The sequence below is a fragment of the Podarcis vaucheri genome (genome assembly GCF_965113315.1).
Source record: "Podarcis vaucheri genome assembly, chromosome: 3".
NCBI lineage: Eukaryota > Metazoa > Chordata > Lepidosauria > Squamata > Lacertidae > Podarcis > Podarcis vaucheri.
In genome coordinates, this window is record NC_138761.1 from 73,507,644 (window position 1) to 73,534,243 (window position 26,600).

Here is a 26,600-nt window from a genome sequence, read left to right on the forward strand (position 1 = left end):
GGGGCGGCTGGGGCAGGCGTCCCCGCCCCCCCTTCGGAACAGCGTTTTAAAATGCTGGGGGTCGGGAGCGAAGCGCTGCCGACCCCCAGCATTTTAAAACCTTCCCGGGACACGGGGAGATTTTAAAATGCTGGGGTTCGGCAGCGCTTCACTCCCGACCCCCAGCATTTTAAAACCTCCCCGGGACAGGGGGAGATTTTAAAATGCTGGGGGTTGGCAGCGCTTCGCTCCCGACCCCCAGCATTTTAAAACCTCCCCGGGACAGGGGGAGATTTTAAAATGCTAGGGGTCGGCAGCTAACGCTTCGCTCCCGACCCCCAGCATTTTAAGATCGCCCGGGGCAGGGGGGGGGAAGGCAGGCGGCGGGAGCAAAGACTTTTGCCCCCCGCCGGCCTTCAGAAGAGGTCCTCTTCTGAAGGCCGGCTGTGAGCGAAAGTCTTTGCTCCCGACCGCCAGCATTTCCCTATGGGCTTTCGTCTTGCGATGCAAGCCCATAGGGAAATTCATCTTGCGAAGCGCCTCCAAAACAGAAAACCCTTTCGTCTTGCGGGTTTTCCGTCTTGCGAGGCATTCGTCTTGCGGGGTACCACTGTACTAAAATACAGTGGTGCCCTGCAAGACAAACGCCTCGCGAGACGAAAAACTCGCAGAACGAAAGGTTTTTTTCGTTTTTGAGTTGCCTCGCAAGACGAATTTCCCTATGGGCTTGCTTCGCAAAACGAAGCTTGCCCCGCAAGCTCAAAGGACAGCGGGAAGCGCAGCGCGTCTTCCCCGCTGTCCCCGGACCTCTTTTGAAGCACAGGGCGGTGGGGAGAAGCTATCTTCTCCCTGCAGCCCCTTGCTTCAAAAGAGGGGACAGAGCGGCGCTTCCCCTCTGTCCCCGGACGGTCTCCATAGGAACGCATTGATTGATTTTCAATGCATTCCTATGGGAAACCGTGCTTCGCAAGACAAAAAACTCGCAAAACGAATTAATTTCGTCTTGCGAGGCACCACTGTATTGAGTCAGCTAGAATTTTTGTTAAAATATGCTCCATTATTTATGCTTAATTTTTTCCTTTGTGTGAATGTGTTCTCAACTGGAATGTGAGCTCCCTCCTGCAATGCAGGAAAAGGCTGTTTTCCCATAGGGGGATCCAACCTGTAGCGTGGGCATCGCTGCTGTGTTTTTATGGGGTTGGTTGATTCTGGCCTTTCCGTCCCCCTCTCTCGAAAGCCCATTCATTTCCTACCACCCTCCTCACGTTTTTAGTGTTGGTCCCATCTCACCTGTCTCCCTCCAAGTAAAATTTGTAGCCAAGATTATTATAATTCTTCTAGTTATGTGAATTTTACACTACTCCATTTTATGTACCTCTAGATATGCAAGAATTGTACAGGCTGCTTGGAGCGACAGATACCTTGTGTTTCACTGAACTGTCCTGTACTTTACAAGGTCTCAAGAGTGAGCAGAGAATTATCCAAGGCACCGTATCTTCGCCAGCTACTTGATCAATTTTAGATTGCCTATAAATAGCAGGATTGCAGGTGCTATTTTTTTTAATGATGTTTACCATTCTAAAACTATCATGCATGGTCCTTCAATTTCATCTTGTCTAGAATTTTCATTCATTGTTGACCTACTCTGAGAAATAATAAATGTTTGTCCTAAGTAAACTGAAAAACACTTGTTAATCTATTAATAACTGACTTTTTACAATGTCAATTTTCCTCATTCTTCTGCCTTTGTAACATACTGTTTTATAATGCAGATGTTGAAATAGCTGTGTTAACATCCTGTAAATCCATTTCAATATAAAAACTTTTTCCCAATGGGCTTCTGAAGTACTGAAAATCTTTGGGGAAATGTCATTGTGTTTTATTGAATTGTCAGTATCAGGGTGTTACTTATAGATATCTCATCCACTTTATAATTTTGACTGCAGAATATTTTGTAAATAGACTTTTTTACTTTTCAAACAACTGAGTAAAAATAATGTGCAATGAATTTTATACGGACAACTTTAAAATCAGTTGGAGTATTTCTCCTAAGTTTTGCTTGATTCCAAGTAGCTTTGTTGTTTTGACCAGACTGTGCAAACAGTAGCGTGTAGCATTTTTGAAACATTTTCTAAAAATCACTGTCTTGCTTTAGCTATTAATTGGGGCATTGTGAAGAACTGTGCAAAGACATTTTTGTTACAAACCTGTGGGACTGTTGCAATACTTTAAATAAGAAATTTTATTCCATTTTTGCTTTTGTATAGACATTTCTATTGCTTCTAAATATGCTTAATATTTCATGATGTACTGTACAGTTAAATCTTATTTGCCATCATCTTGAGAAAATGTGTATTTAGAATATTTGTATAACTATAAAATTAAAAGGAATTATGTGGTCAGTGCATTTTTTAATTGAAAATCATTTTGTTTTAAAAATTAATGGAAACCATAGCAAAATAAAATAAATGTATGTGCATTTTTAAACTTCAATGTAGCTGTAGTGCTTTTCTTTAACAATAATGGCCAATGAGTTCCAAAATGACATTCCCTAAAAACTGAAGCTAGTATCAAAACCATCATTTTTCTTGAGAAATCCACCTTTAATCACAATTTAGTATCACAATCCCCCAAATAAGAAATTCTCAAGGGATAAAGCAAGCTTTAAAGAAAAAGAATACTGTTAAATGACCTGTTTACACAATCGCTTACCTTACTAAATTTTCCATGGCTTTGTCTAATGTGTGAACTCTTTTTCATAGTTCCTTTGGCCACCCCTCAAGCAGGAGCACCTGGAAAACATAACAAACTATGGAGAGAGAGAGAAGCCATGGTTTGACTGAAACAACTCAGGATTTATTTGTAGTTTCTTAAATCATGGCTTAGTTACATGCAAAGTCGATCATTAGGGAAACAATGAATGTACTCTGTTTACTCATGGACTTGATTATTGGATTCCCTAAGAAATGGTGGTCAAGGCTCACGTTGGTAAATAAATAAATTTTATTCAAGAAAATATCACACTTCCCAATACCCCTGTAAACACAAGCAATTAACTCCCTAGCTGCATTTACATTACAAAATTACCTTACCAATAGACACACACTTGAGAAAAACTAATAATCATACCCAAATAAGAGCTATAACATTTAAGGCAAATGTAGCATTGATGTGAGTTAAAACAAGTTGTCAAAATGTCTATTTCATAGAAAACAATCACAAATATACCAGGAATAACATTTGTATTGTAGGAAAGGACCCGATTCCTCAAGTAAATACTGAGTTTGGAAGTTCCAGTATTTACAATACATAGAACCCCAAGAAAGAGCAAGACTCCTTAATATGACCTTGTAATACCCAACACCCACAACTCAGCACAAATTCTTGAAACACATAAGCTATTACCATGCTTTTGATTTGATTTTACCCAACAATCGGAAGCTATTTTCATCAATGAAAAGGCTACCACACAACCACATGGCATCGGCTTCAAAGAAACTTTGAAACTGTAATTCAGCAACAACAGCTTTTCATAGTGCATGGAAAACCTGTTCTTGTTATCGCAATGAGGTGCACCATTCAAAGTGGGGGGGGGCAATCCCCTGGGCATATTTAATCCTTTATGCATGCCTAAAGTAGTATTTTGGATCCTAGTTCTTACAGGCAAACTATAAGCTGGATATACACACTTCAGGCAGTTCAAACGGTTAAGAAATTTGCTAATGAGATTCAGTTAATGGAAACACAATTAACTCTGGCTTTTACATTTGTAATATTTCTAATTGTGAAACAGTGTACAAATTCAGTCTAATCCGCAATTTATTGCATATTAATGCTTAGTTTTTAAAAGACCGACATCTTCACTTGTTCAGCTTTTAATATTAAAAATCATCCCATTGAGGTAGCTTCATTGTCTGAAGCCAAAATGCTAGCTTTCCCAAGATCCAGTCCACAATTCCTCTGTTTCACCATGAACAAACCACATACCACAGAATCTTGCTGTTTAATTGTACAGTCATAAATAATGCCATTCCAATTATATAGCAGTTACAAAAGAGCATTTCTTACGTATGGACAGTCTGTACACTAATTAATAAGTTGAGAAATCATGCCTGGATTGGAGTGGGGGGAGAAAGCACAACCTGTGCTCTTCTAGTAGTGCTTGCAATGTTGTGTTCTTTAAACCACATTCTGCATGTTCTAGAAAGAACACCTCTACCAAGTGGCATTATTGAGGGTAAGGATCTGGATGAACTGCCATTACAGATTACAGCATTTCCCTTCTACAGTAACCTAGCAAATTGCTGTTGCCATGTGCTTTTCAGTAAAATAAAATAAAATGATATGACTTGTAAGTTCTGGTAGTGGAAATAGGGTGGCTAGGGCTTACTCATACATAAAGGGAAATAGATGTGCCTGGGTTTTAGCTTGCTCCCAGAGAAAGTACAGGCAACGATAAATTTAGGATTGTCTGAACGACGCACAATCACCCACATGGCCCTGAACCTAAAGTAGCCCCCAAACATAAAGATGTCACGAAAAGGGGTGGGGTGGGAGCAGAACAGGCTTACGCGTGCTCCATTGATGTGCACGGGAGTCTGGAACATAACCTCCACACAAATTAAAAACTGTCTGTACCAACAATGTAAGTACTAAAGAATTAAATATTTTCATAATGTGATACTTCTGCTTTTCAAAAATCAGATACAACTATTCAAAACCCGCAAAACAACTTTTTCACTTTTTAAAAAATATATTTGTTATTAGAGTAAATCTTGGCATCAACATCTTAGGAACACAAGCGATAACTATTTACAGAATGAGGACTACCCCTGGTGCCCTCACAAGGTACCTCGTTAAGTATCACACCATGGTTCAAATGAAATGCAACCCCCTTTGGTCAAAGCTTGCTTACAATGTTCAGTATAGAAATCAGATATGAATCAAGACAGTCATGATTATTTTACTACGCTTCCCAGATGTAAGCTCACCATCTGACTAAAGAACCACTAGAATATGGATTTAAGAAAACCTGGCTTTTGTTTGCTTTTTCTACTACCATCACACTCGCATAAATGGCTCCACATCATCCCTTTTTGGTACCTGCAAATACACATTTATACCAAAAACCAACTTTAACTGGGATTTAACCAAGCTTCTTACCACTTTAATGAAGTGTTTGGTGAACCTCTTGTTCTTAAAGCAAAAGAGGCTTAGTCATTCTTACTAGAATTCTTATGTTTTGGGGAGCCGACAGTAAGCCGAGGAGAAGAATTAAAAATGTTTCTTGAAGAAGGGTGACCAGAGGTGGCTGTTGTCGATTCCCCTTCGATCGTCTTGGATGTTTCTATGACAGAGTTCCTCATAGTGTCATTCATCTCAATTACTTCAAAGTCTACTTCATTCCATTCTCTGCCGTCATCGTCATCATCATCATCCTCAAGATGAGAATGGGACAATAAGGCTTCCTGGAGCTCACCATCCCCAGCATCCTTCAGTTTAGCATCGAAGGGTGATGTAGCTAATTTATACATCACAGGGAACAGCACTGATGTCATGGCTGCTGCTCCCAACGCAGAATACATGAGCACAGGGATAGCAGGAAAATGTCCTTGAAGGTAGCCAACCACTGCAGGAATACACATTTCCCCCAGAGCTGCACCCATTACAAATAATGCTGCAGATTTCCCATGGATGGTTGTATACTGCTCAATCCAGGAAATGCCGCTGGGGAAGATAGTCGCCATGGATGCTCCATATACTGCAGAGCCAATCCACAGAGAGACTGGGTATGTACTGAACAGTGCCAGGAATAGGCATGACAGAGTGGAGCCTATGATACTCAGAAGGATCATAGTTCCAGGGTAAGAGCAAGCAGCAAAACAGATTGCCAGTCCCCTGCAAGCTGCAAATGATCCCCAAAAGAGGGAATTCAACCCAGCTGCTTCATGTTCCTTCATGGCAGCGAAGGTTTTTGCATAAGTAAAAATGTAAGAACCATAAGTGACCTCTGCCCCTACATACCAGAAAAAGAACACAGAGAGGAGACATATGACGGCACGGTGGTATTTAGCAACCTGGTATTTCTGTGTGGAAACCTTTGTCCTGTCGCGGACAGGACTGCTCTTCAAACACAAAACAAAGAAAAACAATGCAACAAACAAAAGATAACTGCCTATAACAACATAAGACCACATAAAGTTCAAGCTTAAATGCAGTTTCAGGACTGGTGTAGCAGCAGGAAGAGAATTCACGGCAGACTGATTGTCAACATTACCACCCAACAGAACCGGAGAACCAATAGTGGAGCCACCTAGCGCCATCTTGGCCAGGATGGGAGCCACAAAAGCACCCAGAGCAAAACTGAAGTGTAAGGCCTGCATATGCGGACCGGCTTCTTCTCCCCATGTGTCCAAGGGAAGAACATTGCCACCTGTGGGGTAAAGAAAATATATAGGGTATAGTTTCCATATTCAGACTGGTTTCTTGGAACTACACATCATCACTCAAGAGCAACCTCACTCCACCTGCTAAGAACTCTGAAGGCTCCTTCATCAACAGGCACAGGAAACTAGAAGGGATTATAGCCAAACGAAAGAAAAGGGGGAGCTGTGGCTAGTTAGCCTGTTTTCAATTCCCAGTGTACTTTCCCAGGGTGGGAACCTCCAGTTGCTGCTTGACTTAAATCCCCATCAGCCACAGTCACTAGGGCCAATATTCAGAGAAGATGAGAACTAGCAACCAGCTGTACCCTAAGAGCCACAAGGAGCCCCCCTACTCATGAGTTGAGCGGGGAAGAAGTGACAAAAAGCAGATAGACTAGCAGCTCCTCCATCCCCACAAGTCTTCCTGAAAGCCCTCTTCTCACACTCCCAATCCATATTCAGTGTGTGAAAAGCTTGTACCTACTGAATCCCACCCTGCTGATGGGCCCTGTGCCTATTCAACTGTAAACACACAGGGTCTGAACAGATGATTAGGACAACTAGGATAACCCTGGTTCCCCAATCACACATGCAAAGCCCTACATCAGACTTTCACTCAGTGATCACAGGTGAGGGGGAGTTTCAGGGGGACGACAACAGGCAGCTGTATGCAGGTCATGCCAGTTGGTGAATGAACTCCTCCCCCAATTGATTAAGCACAGAGGAGGAGGGCATAAGAGGTAAGAAAGCAAGGAGTTCCTTCAAAATTCTCAACAGGCAGAACCCAGGTCCTCTCAAGTGACAAGCACTATATGCAATAATATGTTTAGTATCTTAATTAAATGGAATCCATCTGCTCACCAGTATGCAGAATGAGGTCAATTTAACAGAGCATATTCAATGTCAACTATAAAGCTTCACAATTATTTCAATAACTAAGTGAAAATTCCCATTAAATTCTGTAATTGTTATCAAACGGTTCCTGCTGAAAACACAGTTTTGATAATATTATGAATAGCAGGAGGTGTTCAACGGCCTCTATTCACAGAAACACAGAAAGTTTCCTCTAGCTTGACAGTGACACTTCAAAGGTCAAAGGTTTGCTTACTGATAAGGATTTATATGCCATACTCTCATAAAATACCAGGGCGGTGTACAGCAACATAAAAACATTAAAATCAATCATTAAAATGACTCCCTTAAGAAATTGTATAACAAGTGCACAGGCCTGCCAGCATAAAAAACAACAACCCTGTTGTCTTGACAGTCTTCTTCCTTCCTTGGCTCCAAGTGCTACTGAGGACTAAACTTCTTTTTCAAAGGAAAGCACTGTGTTTGCACAGAAAGATGCAGATACATTACTAGGCAAGATATCACAGCTGCTTGACCCTCTTACCAGCATTACACCATAGAAACAACCCATCACTGAAGACAACAAGATTACCTGCCAGAGATGCATTTTACTGCTCTACCAATATCATTTTCCATTTCTCCTTCAGCGCCTTTTCTTGGCTCCAGAGCTCTAGTGGCTTCCTCCAGCATTGTGGCATTCACTTGCAGTCTCCCATTCACTGCTTCCCACTCCTATTTTCACGCTTCCTCTGGAACTGCTGCTCCCTCACTCAGAAATAATTTATCTTTCACAATCCTTTCTTCTCTTAAACCCTCCAGCAACTTGCACTCACCAAAATCTGACACTCTACCACCAGCATTGACACTGCTGCTTCCCTCTCCTTCAGTGGTCTCTCCTTCTGGCGCTCACCTCTTTCCTGTGGCTGCATTAGCACTGACCTTCTCCCTGCTAATTGCAGTGCCTGACCACAACCAGACCCATCTCACTGTTTTTCAACCTCCAAAATCCATACTTCTGTATGATACTGTTCTCCATTACCACTCCATTCTGCTTCCCTTTATCACTCCATGATCCTTCTCACTAATCATTTCAGATCAAAATCCTTGGCTCACCTTCTTCCTATTTGACAATATTCCCATCCATCTCCTTTAATATACATGACAACCAAAATGCTTTTTCTGTGCTGCCTGAGTAGGAGCAGTGGATGTTATAGTTAATTGTTGTAGCTTGTCTTCACTTACCCTACCCCACTGCCCTGCTCAGAGTTGTGAAGAATATTCCTACGTCTGTATTAAGAAAAAGAGGTCAGAATAGGCCAATATATATGTGAACTATCCCTGGATCAAGTGGCTTTTCTTCTTTAAGTTCTCAAAGTATTATTAACCTAGCTCAAGGCTATCATCTGAACCAGCCAGATGTTTAACTAAGAATCAATTAGTCGGTCCATCATTTGAAAATAAGATCTTAGAGTAGTCTTGCCCAAAAATGGCAACTAGACATTCTGTTTTGGTGACTGCAATCTTGGCTTAAGAAGCCTTTTGGCTCATAGCTTATATATCTGAGTGTCTAACACTGCCTCTGCTGTGTTCCTTTGACCTTCACCTTTGAATTAACTACCCCATTCACTGCCTTGGATACTCTCTTGATCTTCAACAGAAACAGTTCTGTCTCTAAGCTCTTTGCTGCCTCATCTGTTTGATCATCACCATAGCTTCTTCAACACTGTGCACACTCCATCTTCCCCCGCATGGTATCTCTTACCCCTTCCATGACCACTAAAGCAGTGGTTTTCTTCAAAGTGAGCATCTCTCTTCACTTTCCTGTTATTTCTACTTCAGTGCAAGACCGTCTCAACAGTTGACTTGATTGCGCTGCTCTCCCAAAAAACACTTTTGCCCTTCTGATCCCTACACCTCATCTATCCAGAATCACACACAGTCAATCAACCCTGAAGATTATCAAAGGCACCTTCTGCCATATCAACCTCCCATTGCTCTAAGATCGTCTGCCAATGGCCTTCTCTGATTGCCACCACCAGAAGGCAGCAACTTCGAGACGGAGGGTTTTCAGGTGTGGTGCTCCAGTTATAAAATGCTCTTCACAAAGAAGCCGGCTTAGCATCAGCATTAGTTGGTTTCCTGGGCTTTTTAAGCTTTGCTGAATGCTCTGTTAACTGCTCTTTACCTTTTTACTGTAGCATATTTTTATATACTGTACTATATTTCTTTATATTAATATTTTTGATTTAAAAATTTTAAGCCATTTTCAATTAAGAGATTCAACATAATCCTAACTGAACCATTTCAAACAGGATGAATATCATGAAAGAAGTGTTGTGGTTTTATTACCTGTATCAAGGACTCCCATTGCAAACCCAATGACAGACATCATGAATGTTAACAGAAGTGCTTTATTGCACCAGGGGATGACATAAAGACCCAGAGCTGTACCCAGCATAGAAAATCCTATAAGGGAGAAATAATTAAACACACCATTTCATATTGCACTTTTTAAAAGCTATAATTTATAATACTTAATTTCAAATCTAAGTTTATTCTGGAATGTTTTAATTCCAGGAAAATATTTAAATTAGATTTAAGTAATAAACATAAGACATTAGTCACACAAAATACCCTGTATGCTAGTTTTACATTCAGACATCAACAGCATGCATGCAGTATAATCTTAAACATGTCTCCTTATAAATATACTTGTCTATTCAGTGCGTGTTTCTCCCAGGTAAGTGGGAATAGTACTAAAGCAGGGGTCTGCAACCCGCGGCTCCGGAGCCGCATGTGGCTCTTTTACACCTTTGCCGCGGCTCCGGGGCGGATACTAGCGAGGGGAGGAGGCGCATTGTGCGCCCGACACACCCCACTGTGGCGGACGCTGTACTGGCTGTGATGTCGCATGGGGGCGGTGCATGCGCTAGTCACGCACCGTCCCGACGTCACCTTCCCGTCCGCTGTCAGATCGGAGGGCAGCGGCGCACATGCTTTAAATGCCGCAATGGTTTTGCGGCTCCCAGTGTTTTTTTCTTCGGAAACGGGTCCAAGTGGCTCTTTTTGTCTTAAAGGTTGCAGACCCCTGTCTTAAGACTCCAAAAGGTTGATTACATATTGAAGCAGCAATCTAAAAAAAAGTTATTAACATGCAAGGAAGCTATCCATAAAGCTGAATTCCATTGAATTCTCACTGCTGAAGAGTCAAGCCATTTTTAAAAAAACAATGACTTGCTTCAACGGTGCAAAGAAAGTATCAAACAGCCTGAGAAATGGGCTGTGGGAGCGAGAGAAACTTAATCCACTCCATTTCCCCTCAGGTTGGACTGCATGCACAGCTTGTGACATACGTATTTGTGCCCTTACATTTTTGACTATGTAATTGCTCATCCAACTTTCATGAATCAGGGCAATGATATAAAAATCAGTATTATTCCCTGTGTACTTACCCAAGAGAAGTTGGGCATTCATGCAATCAAAAAGTATACCACCAATCAGAGAACCACCAAAGTACCCCGATGAACGGCCCACAAAAATATAAGAAATTTGACTGACATTTTTGTTCACATTTGCAGCCAGGTCTTCAAATGTGGGCCCTAGGATAGCAATGGCCATACCCTGGAAATAAATAAAAAAATATTGTGAAGTGCAAATCAAACATACTTTCTGTTATTAATAAACTTGGCATAAAAAATAAGTCAGTAGGTGACAACCACTCCCTGCAATCCTAAGCACACTTATCCAGAAGTAAGAGCAACTGATATTAGTGGGATAATGGGAGATTATTACTTGCAATTCAAATTTTTAAAGAAGTATCTTATCCACAGAATACAAATACTTATTCTCCCATTAATTTTTTTTAGGAATAAGATCAAAAGCAGTTTTAAGATCAATTAAATGCTCATGAAACCATCCCAAACAGCTATATTGTGAACTAACTGTGCTTTCCAGATAATTGTCAAAAGCAGCAAGTACATTGTGATTATTTCAGTGCAAGAGTAGTTTAAGAAAGAAACTACATGCTAGACATATAACCCCACCTTCAATAGGTTGAACACCATCCATTACCAAGCCCAAACAACAATTTAGCACTTCCACTCTCCCACCTTAACCACAAAAACAGCAGAGCAACATCAGCATATGCATTGGCGACACCTGACTCAAAATCCTCAGAAACCACTAGGTGGTTTCATGCAATAGGCAACAATATCTTCATCCTTTGACCCTACAAATATACTTCTTTTTACATGGATTTTTCTGCTGCTGGTGGTGGTCTGAGCTATTTAATTTATATGGTTAAAAATATATATTGCAAGCTATCTTAAGGCCATCCTGGCAAAAGGCAGGATCTAAACCTAACAAACTGAGAGCTTCTATTTTGGGACCGCAGCTGAACTACTCAGGAGTGTCCCATTCACTATATTATCCTTCGGCATTCTAGAGCCTTCCAGGTGTTTTGGGCCACAACCACCTGCAAATCTTCGCTTGGCTGCACTGAGTGAGAACTCTAGTCCACATCCCTGGGAAGGCCACGCTAACGCTCTGCATTTCAAGTACTTCAGGAGAACAGTGCACTATTCAATTAATAATAATAATAATAATTCAATTAAAGAAAAGGCATCTGCTTGTTTATTGGGAAAGTCCGAGGGAAGATAGGCGCCCCGCAAATCCCTCCATCCTTCAGCTCGCTCGCTCGCTCTCACACACACACGTGTACTTGTTTTTACGCATCTACTGGCGGCGACGCCGCATTTCTGCCCGTGTCAAGGACCGCAGCGTGCCGAGTCCCGCCCTGAAGTTCTTCGGCTCCTCCGTGGTCTGAGGGCCTTCGGCAGCATTGCGAGGGAATTGCGAGGGAATTGCCTCGCGTGGACAACCACGGGGGGGGGGAGAAGAGAGTGACACACGCCCACCCCCCGGAACGCTGAGTGACACAAACGCGCACGCGCTTACCAGGCCCAGGAAAGCGGCGCAAAGTGCCGCCGAAGTGCACCATTTCAGCGCCCGCCGCGGAGCCGCCGCCACAGCCGCTTCCCGCTTTGCGGCGCTGTCGCCGCCGCCGCCTCCAGCCCGGCTTCTTCGTCCGCCTTCGGCCACCACGACCAGCGGCTGAAGGGCGAGCCGCGCAGCAGAGCCCCCGAGCGGCTCCTCCGAAGACGCCCCTCCTGCCGCCGCCATCGACTCACTCTCTGCCTCGCGGCGGCTTCCTCCTCCTCCGCCTTCATCCTCCTCCTCCAGACGAGCGAAGCGAACCTGCTTCTTCCTCTCGGCAGCGCCCGCCATCCCTACAGCCGGGAGCCGCTACGGCAGCGCCGGGCCACGTGACCTCGCGACGCACACGTGGCTTCCGCATGTTGCGCGGCGGAGGCCGGAGGGCCAGGAGGCACCTCCTCTCTGTTAAAAACTACAACTCCCAGAATGCCCTTGGAAGTAGGCCCCGCCGCAGCTGTATCCCCGCTCATTCCTGTTTGTTTCCGCGAAGGCCGTTCAAGTGCTCGCATTGGCTAGCGTCGCTCAAATGTGCTTTTCGAGCTTCCCAGTTTGGTCGCCTGCTTTACGGAAGCGGTTTCCCGCCAGGTGAAAACGGGTGGCCGGGTCGCTACCTGCCCTTTGCTCGTTACTATATTTTGTAGATCTGGGCTTGCCGGCTGTTGCCGAAGGGCTGCCAAGGGAACGAACATGCTGAAGGGGACAGAGATAGGAAAAGCTAAAGGGACCATTCCGTTGCCGGGAAACTGATTTCTTGTGCATTTTTGGGGTCCTCCGCCTCCCCCCACCCACCCCCGCTGCCTTTTTACAGGGACGGGAGTGAAATACCCCTTTCACCATAGAAAGAAATTGGTAATTCCTTGTATGGGTATGTAAACTTGAAATTAAAAAAGAGAAGGGGAGAAAGCAATGGAGAAAGCCAAATATTTCTTATGGTTGTGGCTGGGTAACGATGTGACCATCCACTCAAACAGGACTTGATGCTTTTTATAACTCGGATCTTACTGCGTGTGGAAAATGTGTATGGGGGTTGTCTTGAAGTGGTTAGAAAATGTCTTGCCACTGCAAGTTCCCCTTATACAAAAACTCTCTGAAGCAGGCCTTTTCTGTCGTAGCCCCAACCCTCTGCAATACCCTTCCAAATGAGATTTCGCAATGATGCTCCATCTCCTAAAAACTCGAGTTGTTTACTCAGACCTATTTGGAGTCTTGAGTGTTACCCTGTTCAAGAGGTGACTTGCTATTTTAAATGACGGTAACAATGTATTTATTGTATTCTGGCTCTTTTAATGTACTGTTTTATTTGTCTACTCTATTTTTATTTTATTGTTTCAGTAAGCCAGTATATACACTTTCTCAATAGCTGGGGGGCTGGGGTGGAGAGTGGCTTGGGAGAACCCTGTTCATATAGTACCTTGCTAAAGGTGTTGTTGTTGTTTAGTCGTTTAGTCGTGTCCGACTCTTCGTGACCCCATGGACCAGAGCACGCCAGGCACTTCTGTCCTCCACTGCCTCCCGCAGTTTGATCAAACTCATGCTAGTGGCTTCAAGAACACCATCCAACCATCTCATTCTCTGTCGTCCCCTTCTCCTTGTGCCCTCCATCTTTCCCAACATCAGGTTCTTTTCCAGGGAGTCCTCTCTTCTCATGAGGTGGCCAAAGTATTGGAGCCTCAGCTTCACGATCTGTCCTTCCAGTGAGCACTCAGGGCTGATTTCCTTCAGAATGGAGAGGTTTGATCTTCTTGCAGTCCATGGGACTCTCAAGAGTCTCCTCCAGCACCATAATTCAAAAGCATCAATTCTTCGGCGATCAGCCTTCTTTATGGTCCAGCTCTCACTTCCATACATCACTACTGGGAAAACCATGGCTTTTACTATACGGACCTTTGTTGGCAAGGTGATGTCTCTCCTTTTTAAGATGTTGTCTAGGCTTGCCATCGCCTTTCTCCCAAGGTAGGGCTGAGTAATTTGAATTTCCACCCTGCCTACTGTGACCTCTGCCGATCGACTATCTGGGTATAGATGCCCGTTTGCATTTTGACAAGGCAGAAAATTCACCATCCTACTTTTTCAAGGAGGTAACAAAATATATAATACAACTAAATAGTTGGCAATGGGTTTTTAATATTTGAGACAGGTTTATTAAACCTTTGCTGTCACACTCCTTAAGCATGGCACATGCACAGAGAAGCACAGCTAAGAGAAAAAGCCTCAGATACATGGGGCTAAGCTATTAAGAAAACAAGTGAGATAAAGTTGATAGATATTTGTACTTCAGACGTAAGCAGTTTTTTTGTTTTAAGCAGCTAGAATGTTGGCAATAGGAATATGGCTAGAAGTAAAAGTTGGAAATTTTTATAAATGTTTTCAGATAGGGTAATAACTAAAAAGGTTTCCTTGAAAACTGTTTATTGTATAAGTGGAGGAGGTAGAACTACAAATATGTTAAGAATCAAGGTTACTCTTCTAAAGAATTATGACTGGGTACTTTTGCAAGTCAGTTTATTGCATTCCACTGATAAGGTAAAATGTCAAAAGACGTAGTTACTGATGCTCTCACTTTCTTGGTACTGTCCTTATCTTGTAAACAAGTACAAGTAACAAATGTACAAGTAACAAATGTATCTAAATGTAAACAAGTACAAGTAACAAATGTATCCATTTAGTTACACAGGATGTACATTCTGTACCATTACTATGACGTCTTTATTTTCAACCACTGTAGTGCTGCATTCTTGAGATGGAGCAAGGCACAATTATAAACAGTTTATAGAATTCTGCACACTTTTTCATGACACACAGTATACATTTTAAATCAAAGGAGGGATCCAAGAGCTAATTATTGCAGAGTGCAACATCAGCACATTAAAATGAATCTTAGAAGACATAGCACAGTAAATTCAAAGCGAGGTGGGCCTTTTTCTGCCTGCTAGTCAGAAGCATGTTCCATTGTGTCCAATGTAAATGTGTGTAGGATTTGCATAGATAAGCCACTTCCTTGTGTATATATATTTTTGTAGAATAAACAACAGCATGCCAGTTCAAAAAATGCTTCTTTTTCATGGGATTAATTTACGCTGCAAGAAAACTTAGTATTTTTGTCAGATAGAAAGCTTTGTTCACATAGTAAAAGGTGAATTTTTTACATTCACATGGGTTACACAGCAGTAACGAAAACTTCAACTCCCTCCCCTCCACCAGCAGTAATGGGGCCAAGAGGAGTTTGGTTCCATTTATGAATACTGTAATATTATCTGCACCAAATAGAAAAGTGTGTGTTTATTGTAGGACACATGTGCCACTCCACATTCATGACCACACTTTCAGATTTTGAAGTGTACATAAAAATTGTGTAGAGCAGACCTGAGGGGCAATGGAGGGGCTACTGAAGTGCAGAAACAAGTTTTGCAATTTTTAAAGTTACATTGCAACAATCCTATTTCACAACTATCCAGTTTCTAACATTAATAGTCCCTGCCTTAGTCATGTTAAAAGCAAAGCTTGAGAATTATTTAATAAAATCCGTGCTTTTAGAAAAACTTTGGTTAATATTGTAAAGATGAGACAGAACAAGCACAGATTAAACTTTTTAAAAATACTGTTGCTTGTTCCTTTACAAGGATTTGGGGTTTCTTTTTTCTGTTTCTTTTAAAATAACCTTCAGTGGATAAACTGTTCATCTGGTATCAATCACTTTAAACATATACATGTGATAAATTGACAGATTGACGATAGATTTTTAAATATTGTCATGTGCATTGTTATACGTACAGATATTGTATTAGATACCAGTAGTAAAACACTGCATGCTATTTGTAGAATAAAATGTGGTTTTAGTCAAAACAATTTTGTTTTGCTACAGTCTATTTAAATAATCTTTGTGCATGGACACAGAGATGATGTAAATCTCTATATAATTGTGCAGATCTAGACACACTGGAACAAGCTAGTTTATTCGTCTTGCTGCAGTACTTTATTTTGAGCATTTGTCCTCCACAAAAATCTCCCTTCTTCTATTTGTACTTTGCATAGTTGGGGAAGGCACACTGACATTAGGAGGAGGGGGGGAAATCTCTGGAGACTTGCATACAGTTTTGTACTACTCAACTCCCAGCATGCTTCCTGAGACTTACAAAGGTTTCTTCTTTCAAATCATGAAGGCTAAGGAATATCAGTGGACTTTCAGACAAACTGTTCCCAAATAGACAGGTAATAGGGAAGGTTTGCTGTGTGGCAAAGTATTTACCCATCCAATATGCAACTGCAAGGGTCAAAACCACACCTCTTGGAAAGGAAAGAAGAGTTGTTTTGTGATTTGAGAAATGATAGACCCGCTTCAGGAAAACAGGAACATAACAATGACAACATGCAGATGCTCTATAAAGTGTGCAATTCCCTACCTTAATGTGCACAATATTATGCTATTGCCCCCTTGTTCTCCCTTCCCTCTTCTTACTGCTTCTGGAAGAGAGATTCTCTCAAGAGATAAATTCCTTCCCCGTGTACATACCTCAGTATCTGAGAAGTAGCAGCAACATCTTGTTAAGTCTTAGCAAGTTTTTAACATGATCAAGCAATATGAAGGCACTTTATCAAGAACACCACCTCTGAGCATACACATACCCCTTCTACAAGCCTCTTAGGTCCTCCCAAGACCTCACATGGACACTGTGAATCTAATCCAATCTCCAAGTCTCCTTGGAAGTAGTAGTTCAGGGCAGTTTCCTATTGTTTCTACTCCATAGTTTTTCCATGATCCCATAGTGAGCAAGGAACACTGATTTTTAGCCCTGATCTTTAAGGAGCTAGAAAGAGAATGAAATTATTTTGGCAGAATGTCTTTTAGAGACCATGCAACTAGAGACTGAAGCTCTGTTTCGGATCCAAAGGCTGGTGTTTCTACCCCACTGGGGTATATATTTTGAAAGAAAGTGGGTATATAGACCACAGAAGGCAAATGCAAGGTGTCAGAGGTTTTTGGGACATTCAGAAAGGTACAGCTTGTGGTTTGAAACTTGGAGGAGTAAAGGGTCTTGATCCATCTTGATTTCATTACTTTCTTCTCATACCTGTTGTTAAGTACCAAAGAGAAGCAGAATCTTGCCTCCATATATGGGCTATGTTGCTTTGTATATCTCTTGATACTGCAACAGAAGGAATCAGATGCATAGTAGGATTGAAACCAGAATGTTAGTGAAATCTTAAGTATGCCCCTTGATTTGAACTGATCCATCAAAAGAAATCACAAGCAGTATTACTACACTTTGGGTTAAATAATGAAAATAGACAAATCTCATGGAAAACAGTTGCCTCACTACACTATATAATATAGGATGGAATCCAATGGGTGTTGCTGCACTAATGAAATGTACCTATCAAATGTGAGGTAGGGAATTTTTTGGGCAACTACCCCTGAATCCCCTCGCCAAAATCTGGCAATTTTTCTTCCCCTTGCATCCTGGCCAGATTTGCTCTGGAGGATACCCCAATAAAAGATTATTGAGTGCTGAATTACAAAGAAGGAATTGCCATATACTGCTCCCCGTTTGTGGAATGTTCTCCCCAGGAAGGCACCTTCATTATACACCTTTGGGCACCAGGTGAAAACATTCCTCTTCAACCAGGCCTCTGGCTGAATGACATTCAATACCCTTTTAAATGTGTAGTGGAAGGGAGGATTATTGGTTTGTTTCTGTTTATATTTTTATCATGTATTTTGTGTTTTTTATATTGTAATTTTATGTTGTGAACTGCCATCCAGTATAGGGCAGTATACAAATTTAATAAATAAATAAAATAAATTGACCCCCCTACCCATTCTACTGATGGATGGCTTCCAGCAGCAGAGCAAAACCCGTTGGATTTCATTCAGTATATGTGATTTTATAATTACTAGTAACCTATTAAGAAAGATGATGTAAGAACCGTGTTTTTCACGTACACATGAATAATTAGCTTATCATTAGCTCAGCAGTTTAAATTATTTAAGAAATAAAAAGTTATAAGGTTACCATGATGCCACCCACCTTTAAAATACATGAAGCAAATAAATGAAGAAATGCAAGAAGGATTCCACTGCAGAGTTAAGCAAAAGTTGAATTGTCACTATTGCATTATGAAAATACATTTTCATAGTTTACTGCAATGGTTTCCTGGGGATTAAAAGCTAAAGCTGCAATCTTACACAGAATTAGACATTCTTAAACCCATTGAAATCAGTGGTCTTAGGCATGCCAAAATCTGCATAGAATTTGTTTTTAAGAAGATCTAAAAAGCTGTGAATCCACATTGCAAACCCCACACATCTTTTTAAAGATTAAAAATAGTAGCTTTAAGAACATTAGGATGTTACTAATAATTCCAGATGCATGCCATTCCACCATTAGGTGAATCATGAAGTTGCTGGATGCATTATGAAAGGATTAGTTAGTAGAAGGGAGACATTTCTTGAGTTCCAGAAATGCAGTCATATGTGTTTGTTTTAAATTCTCCTGACACACGCCCGCACTAGCATGTATTCTGATGACAAAAAGCTCCATGTAGTATGTGGAAGTGTGTTTTGAGACCATATAAAAATGGGTGAAAGGCATTTTTAGCTATTAACCATTTTGTTTTAACCTTTACTACTTTGATAGCTCTCATTGTGGCTTTGCTTTTGAAGTACAATCATACGGTACATTCAATTCATAAACAGAAAGCTAACCTAGTTCTTATAAAAATAAATTCAATCTGGTAAGAAAAATATCGGCCATTAAATAACGGACTCTGATTCTTTTCTGGGTTTTTCATATGAGTCTGGCTCTGAGGTGCTTTTGATTTCCAGCATTTTCTCCATAGTTTTCCCATCCATAGGACTAGCTTTTTCTTTGGGTTTCTTCTTTTCATGCACCCATGGGATGAAACACAATACAGCTCCTCCGATCATCGGGGGAACTCCTGCTAGGTAGAATGCTACATCGTAAGTACCCAGGTGATCTTTAAGTATTCCTGAGGAAAAAGAAAATAGTATTCAGTATTCTGTGACAAAGTAACAGACCTGAATACAACACATGCAGACCTCAACTTCAGTATGTTGTAAGAAGCAACATTGTTAATGGAAAAAATAGTACTGATCTGAAATCTCTTGAGAAAGTTACACAATTATACAAACAAAGAAAAAACACACACACAATTCTACACTTTGAAAGCAATTACTACTTTCACATGCTTCCTACACAGATTAGAAACAAAAAAATTCTGCCTACCTGCAACAGGTGGACCAACTATCATTGGAACAGACATGAAGCCCAAGAGGAATCCAATTGCCTGAGAAACATACTGTGCACCAACTAGCTCAAAGGCAATTGGTGCCATAATGCTAATGAAGCAGCCATCAAAAAGACCCATGAAGAGGCAGACAGCAATGAGACTTCCAAAGGAGTCGCATAATGGAATCATCATAGACATCAGGCCAATGAAGAAAAATGAAATCACCTACATATTGGTAAAGGAAAGTGTAATTGTAAAATCAGAATAAAGGGGCAGGTTTCAGGGTACTAAATATTATGAAGCCATTCCAGATTTTGTTTTGGTTAAGCAATTAAAACTACATTTATTCGGGGAAAGGTTTTTGAAACCTTGCAATAAAGGGAGCACTTCCATTTATTTTCCATAAATTTTCATTTGGAATGCTCTTTGAGTTAATTGTAATTTCTATAATTTATAATAATTGTTTTATGTAATAGTTTTCATTTCATTTTGTAAACTGCCTTGGATAATGATTTTGCATTTGAAGGTGATACAAAAAATATTTTAAAGAAATAATTTCTTAGAACAAAATAATTGCAAGGATATTGCATTTCCCCACCATTTAGAGAGGCTATTTGCATGCCATGGGCACGTACGGAACATTTTCTGAGACTCTTCCCAACATGTACACCACCTAGTTAAAAGTTTAATTTTGTTATGTCATAAATATTTTTATTGTGTTTCACACTATCACAAGTGTGGCAATGTCCATGTAGTTATTTACGAATAAACCAGAAAAAGCAGCAATCAGCAACAACTAAACACCTCTCATCTGCAGCAGTGACCTGCCAATTTATAAACTTTTGGAGTGAGGAGAATTTTTTTTTGCCAGTTGTGTACTTCCCATCTCTAGTACTAGAGCAAATGTTTTTAAATAAGTCTTATTTAATAAGGGAAAACAACAACAGTGAAACTGAACCTTGTATCAAGGGAATCCTCTCTAGAACTTACTTCACTCTGCTGGGGACTAGATATAGTGCATGTTTACTGTAACAGCATTCACAAAGCATGGAAGGATTATCATCATCATCATCATCATCATCATCACTGAACTCACACACACCAGACCAATTTCAACATTCAATCCATGGTATAATCTTGCAAGCTTGGTAATCTGTCAGGCCAAGTATAGTGAAAGGTTTCATGTGCAATTTTTAAATCACTAACAACTTACTGGCCAATTCAATGTGTTTTAATAGTACCTTCTCTCAAATATATGCTTAAAAGACCAGATTCAAAATTCTGTGTTGTGCTAATATTAGGATATTGAATTTCAATATTTCTATTAAGCAGAGTCAATCACACTGGAGTTAATCTCTCTCTGCTCAGACTTGTCGTTTCCTAACATTGAAACTTCAAAGAAGAATGTAGTTAGCTTCCCTTCCTGATATCTGCAAAGTCCTGTGAATCGCTCATATGCACCCCTTCCTAATCATACAGGTGAGGAAATATTTACTTAGACCCTGATAGACAGAACAAAAGGATTTACTTGGATACCATCTCCAGCAAGTAACCCTGCTGAGTCTTGAACATAAAGATATCCTTCTTTGCATTTTGATTTAAGTTCTCTGTGGGAGCCAAACTTCAAGAGAAACTATTGTTCCATCCTGTTAGTCTCCCTCTGATCCAACAGGCTTCCTGTCTGATAAGATTTTTCACAAAGGCAGACCTCAGCATGCCCTGCACCGGATCATAGCTGGTTGGTCCTGACTACATGGGTCCAAACCACACATTTAGCCCCTAGCATTAAGTGGGGCCCGTTTGTTTAGAGCCAATTACTGGTGGAGTACTGTATATAAAATACATAAGATAAAAATAAATCACAAAACAAAATTACAAAGTACAATATAAATATTACATAGTATCAGCTGCAATCTAAAAACAATTACAATTTCTAATCTTATCAAGGTTATGTATTTGGTGTACCTGTAGATAAACCTTTCTTGCACCCGGAATATAGTCTGCAATTCTGCCAAAGATCAATCGACCAACTCCTGAAGTAATGCCAAGGCAAAGCAGAAGTGTCTCATCTGGAACATGTTCACCAATACGTTCCTTCACATGGTGCAACTGTTCAGAAACAAAAAGATGGCATGAATTCAACAAGAAAATCTACCTTTCCTAATCATAAAACGGATTTTTCTTCATGATGCTCTCAGTCATATTTTTAAAGTTGCCTGAAAGGTCAATTGGTTACTTCTGAAAGAGATTAACATGACAAAAATACAGACAACTGGAAACAGAGGAAGTTGTGGTCTGCTGTTATATTTCTAGACTGCCGTCCCTCAAGCCACATGTAACTGTGGATCATTATCTATAAACTGGCAAAATATGAGGTCTGCCAGTTTACAGGCAATAAGTACTATCAGAGCTGATAGTTGGCAATGTGATGGCATATGAAGACTCATAGACTGTAATACTGGATAATTTAAAGTTGTTATGCTGTGTTATGGTAATTACTGGAAAATCAATAAAAATTCATTGCGGGAAAAGTTCATGTCAAAGGGTCTACTCTGAGTATGAATTAATCAGATCCCACCCAAAGACAAAGAACTAAAAGAACTATAAATGTGTACAAAGAAAAATATGTAGAAAATGTAGAAAATAAAGATCTAAGATTCCCCAAGTGTTATCAAGAAAAAAATAAGGGGGAGAGAGTGACCAGATGCTATTATTTCACACAATGAGAAATGGTTTAAGAAATAAAGATATGTTGTTGAAGGAAAAAATATTAAAGATGAATAATACAGAATGTATGACCATTAGCTTATGAAGAGTTCAGATGAGTCACAGCACATTTAAAGCCAACAGAATAATACAACCACACTCTCATTACCCCACCCACAAAACCAATTTATAGGTTGGTCAAGAAACATTGCACTGATATGTCCTAGGTTTTAAAATAAAAAATGTAATTTCCTTAGACAGTTGTAAACAAAAAAACCCAAAAACTGAACGTAAAAGCCTAAATCTTCTGATTCTACTAAGTTTGTGAAGTATGAGACACACTGTATTTTATAATGGCATTATAAAGCAGAACTCCTAATGAAGAGAAGTGTGAAAACTATTTGTTTAGTCCTTTTTACTTATGGGTATACACTTTTTGGTACTTAACCCATTAAACAAAAGCATGTTCTTTCCACTCTTTTCCCCCCACAAGGCAAAATGCCTTTATTAGAGAACTAAAGTTCCAGAGAATTAGTGTCTTCCTATATACTGCTGTTTATAAAAGAAATTATCTGGTGCAAGGTACAGAACACATAGCTGCAATTTAAGCATAGCCAGTGCTGAGAAGCCTCAGTTATCTTCAGATGTGCTGTTTACTTCACCCTTTTGCATAATGATAATAAACTTCTCTACTTGCAAGTGCACCCAATTTATTTTTAGTAGGAGATTGTTCCAAGAAAGTGTGCTCAGGAATGCTAAACTAAAACAGTTTAAGAATTTGTGGCTTAGGTTACAATACTGTGTCTAGATCTCTGTTTGCCCATCAAGCCAATTGTTCATTGCCTCTCACAGAATTGTTGAAAGGAATAATAAGGGGAAGAGCTATATATATCACTCTAAAGTCCTTGGAAGAGGGATTAAGTAAATCAGATGTGAGGAACCTTTGACCCTCCAGATATTGTTGAACTACAATTTCCATCAGCCCCAACAAGCATGGTCAGTAGCCAGAGATTATGGGAGTTGTAGTTCAGCAACATCTGGAGGAACTCTGAAGGAAAAATGACAGTTTGTTACCTAGTACACTCACTCTAGACCAAAGAAAGGGGTACTAGTAAGGCTAACTGATCCTGGAATATGCTTTTAAATTCCAAAAGGAAGCAAGTGGCACTTCAAAACTTCACCCATATCATAAATCTTGTACCAGAGTCACCCCACAACCAACAGAAGAAAATAACATCACAGTATTATTATTATTATTATTATTATTGCTAAGACCCACTTAAGACTACACACAGGAGTCTGGGAGAAGCTTGGTTATATCCTATTAACTACCCAAACTTGGATCATTGTGGTTTTGTATGTACAATGGTTTTTGACAGTACTTCTAAAGTCAGTGATTTACCACTAATGTTAACATCTGCAAGAAATGTACACACAGAAAAGCACTAAAGACACTATTTGTTCTAACTGTTATCATGCAAATGAATCATTTATAAAGGTAACAGTACTCTATACATCTTAAATGCCACTGATTTTATACTATTAGCTGGTGTGTGCCAGTCTCTCGCTTCCAGTCACCACTGGTGATAATTTGCAGCAATTAGAACTCCACTTATTTAGTCTTCTAGAAGTATATACTCAGTCATTTAGAGAGTGAAAACTAACACAATTAATACTGCTCCCTTATCAACAGTAGGAAATAGAGGGGACCAGAGCTTTGCCGAATTTACCATGGACCATATGGCACGGCTGAACAACAACAAAGCATTATTTATACAAATATACAAAAATAAACATTATTTTTCAATTTTCTGTAGGTTTTGTTTCATTTCAAAAAATAATTTTTATTATTATTGTTTGTGTATATATATATATATATATATATATAGGACACCAAAATCTTTTAAGTGCTTAGGGCCTCTAAAGGTCTTAATCCAGCCCAGACTATATGCTTTGCATGAAATGTCCCAGGTTGGATTGGGAAAATTTCTGTCTGAAATTGATGAGCTAATGCCAGGAAGTATAGACCAGAAATAAGAAACCTCTGGCCCTCCAGATATTGTTGGACTCCCAATTCCCATCAGGTCCTGCCAGCATGGCCAATGGATGATAGGATTTATAATCCAACATCTGAAAGGCTACAAATTCCCTATACCTGGAGTAAACAATACCAAGACAGATGAACTGTCTCAGTATAAGGCAGTTTCTAATGTTCTTTATAATGCTGTTTAATGAGAAAATAAGATGGCTACACACACACACACACACACACACACACACACACTGTAATATCAAACACCAGGTACGTGTCAACTTGCCCATTTCTGTTCCATTCAAAATTAGCTACTTTTGAATGCTGAACTCAAGACTTTCAAAGTACATTAACTTAAGGAATATATACTCTTCATGCCCCTACTCATAGCTTATATTTCTGGGAAGTTCAAGAGTGTAATAAAATTGTGTACTAATAGCCACAAATAAAACTGCTGTGGTTATAAATCCTACATTTAATTAAACATGCTGAGGGACTTCTGTTCCACCCCTTAGCCTTTCCGGTGCCTCAATATTCCACAATGTCACATATGCTGTTTAACTTCTACATGAAAATGCAGGGAGAAATAATCTAGAGCTTTAGACTGAAGAATCATAAATACGTAGATGACACACAGCTCTATTTCTCTTTTCCAGCGGCTAATCCCAGGCAGGCAAGGCCAACCCTATGAGGCTGAGTGATACAGCTGCCTCAGGGGGGAGATGCTGAGGTGTGGGAGGGGGCAGAGCTGTGTGTGCCATGTGGCCTGCCCTGTACCCCCTGTGCTAGCCTGCTGCCCTCATCTGTGGTGGAAGATACTGTCCTCTTACCAGTATTGGAGTAAGATTCAACTACCAGTCAAATTGGCTTCTGCCAGTGGCAATCCTTGGGGTCTCAAATTTCAATAATGCCCTGTGCAACACCAAAATATGGTGCACAAACCCCCACAGGCTCCACACCTAGTGCAACCAAACTGTGCGGATCTCAACAGACCATCTGGTTGCACTCCCCTAAATCCACCTTTGCCCCTGCATGTGCCTTGGGGAGGGCACCATCTTTTCCTTTTCCTTTGGCAGCAAAATGTTTTGAGCTAGCCTGTAGGCAGGTTTCTGAAGTACTGAACCGATGGCTGATAGCTAGATTGGACAGAATAAAGGTGAACAAGGTGGAACTTAATCCATCTAAAATTGAAGTGTTGTGGGTAAGGAAAGAGACTATTCTGGATAGAGGATTACAACCGGTCTTGGACTGTGTTGCACACCTCCTAAAATACTTGGGTATACTCTTGGACTCAGCATGACTTGGGGAAGCTCAGGTGGCTGCTGTGGCCAGAAGTACCTTTCATCAGCTTAGGCTGATCTGACGGCTGTGACAAACTAAAGAGAATGGGGATTGTCACAGTTATCCATGCGCTACTGACATCCCAAATTGGCCACTGTAATATACTCTGTGTATATAAAACACTATAATACATTCTATAAGACAATATGTTGGGCTACCTTTAAAGACTGTTTGGAAACCTCAACTGGTAAAAAATGTGGCCACAACTCCAGGCTAGAACCAGAGGATGGTCTGTTGAGATCCCCACAAGCAAAGTAAATTAGTTTGCCAAGCACACGGGCCAGAGATTTTTTAGCAGTGGATGCACAATTGTGAAATACTATCCTATTAGATATTTGGCCCCATCCCTGGATATTTTCAAGATCTATTTATCTAGTCTTACAAAAACTAACAATGACTGGGAATCTAATTGCCTTGCACTATGCTAGATTTCTTATTTTAATAATATAGGATTATTTTCTTGAAATGCTTTTAAATGTTATTTACTCTATTTTATTGTTGCAGGTTATGTGAACTGCGTTGGGAAGAATTTTACTCTTGAACTGCAATACAGAAATTATTAAATATAAATGAATGACGACTTTGGAAGTGTGTGTACTCGGCCTTTTCAATAACCCTAAGGTTAATACCATTCATTGGTCCTTTGCACTAATTATGGTATTAGATAACAAAAGAGGCTCATAAATAAACATTGTAAAAGCAGCACTATTTTAATGTTTTGTACAGAGTGACATCAAAGCTATTATATCACTCTGTGAGGCCACCGGCAACCAAGTGCAGCTCCCCCGACCCCCGGTCTAGTATGCAGCCAGGAGCAGTGAGGAATAGAGCGGTTTATATTCCAGTATTTTTTCTTTTTTTCTTCCCCCCCTCCAATTGTAAAGGTACAGCTTATATTCGGGCCAATACGGTAGCATAGTTTCAGCTTCCATTTGGGTGGAAAAGGCTGAGAAACTTCATTGCATTTGTGAAGCTCACTGCACTGTCATTAAGCTTATATACATGCTACATGTGGATACACA

At 40.4% G+C, this 26,600-nt stretch overlaps 3 protein-coding genes and 2 long non-coding RNA genes across 5 annotated transcripts in view; 2 read left to right on the plus strand and 3 right to left on the minus strand.

Moving 5' to 3' along the window:
• The window catches only part of REV3L (REV3 like, DNA directed polymerase zeta catalytic subunit), a 64,146-nt gene extending 60,573 nt beyond the window's left edge, over window positions 1–3,573 (plus strand). The window contains exon 32 of the mRNA XM_082216765.1: window positions 1,361–3,573. Within this exon, the coding sequence (XP_082072891.1) occupies window positions 1,361–1,501 (141 nt within the window). The 3' untranslated portion in view covers window positions 1,502–3,573. The remainder of the gene's footprint in view (window positions 1–1,360) is intronic.
• Window positions 2,965–12,542, minus strand: MFSD4B (major facilitator superfamily domain containing 4B; the record flags this gene model as incomplete). The annotated part of the gene is made up of 4 exons (XM_082216772.1): window positions 2,965–6,412; window positions 9,606–9,722; window positions 10,709–10,877; window positions 12,213–12,542. 4 exons carry the CDS (start codon window positions 12,540–12,542, stop codon window positions 5,193–5,195), a joined length of 1,836 nt encoding a protein of 611 aa, XP_082072898.1. The 3' UTR covers window positions 2,965–5,192.
• Window positions 12,543–12,778: 236 nt separating this feature from the next.
• Window positions 12,779–16,380, plus strand: LOC309529090. Its single transcript, XR_014218068.1, has 2 exons — window positions 12,779–13,672; window positions 14,205–16,380. It is a non-coding gene; the product is annotated as an uncharacterized lncRNA (long non-coding RNA).
• SLC16A10 (solute carrier family 16 member 10) overlaps window positions 14,741–26,600 on the minus strand; it is a 40,655-nt gene continuing 28,795 nt past the window's right edge. Inside the window, exons 4-6 of the mRNA XM_082216781.1 lie at window positions 21,465–21,608; window positions 19,496–19,724; window positions 14,741–19,238 (exon numbers count right to left, since the gene is read on the minus strand). Of these exons, the coding sequence (XP_082072907.1) occupies window positions 19,003–19,238; window positions 19,496–19,724; window positions 21,465–21,608 (609 nt within the window). The 3' untranslated portion in view covers window positions 14,741–19,002. The remainder of the gene's footprint in view (window positions 19,239–19,495; window positions 19,725–21,464; window positions 21,609–26,600) is intronic.
• LOC309529097 lies at window positions 20,041–21,443 on the minus strand. The gene is made up of 2 exons (XR_014218075.1): window positions 20,225–21,443; window positions 20,041–20,172 (listed from the first exon to the last, which is right to left on the minus strand). It is a non-coding gene; the product is annotated as an uncharacterized lncRNA (long non-coding RNA).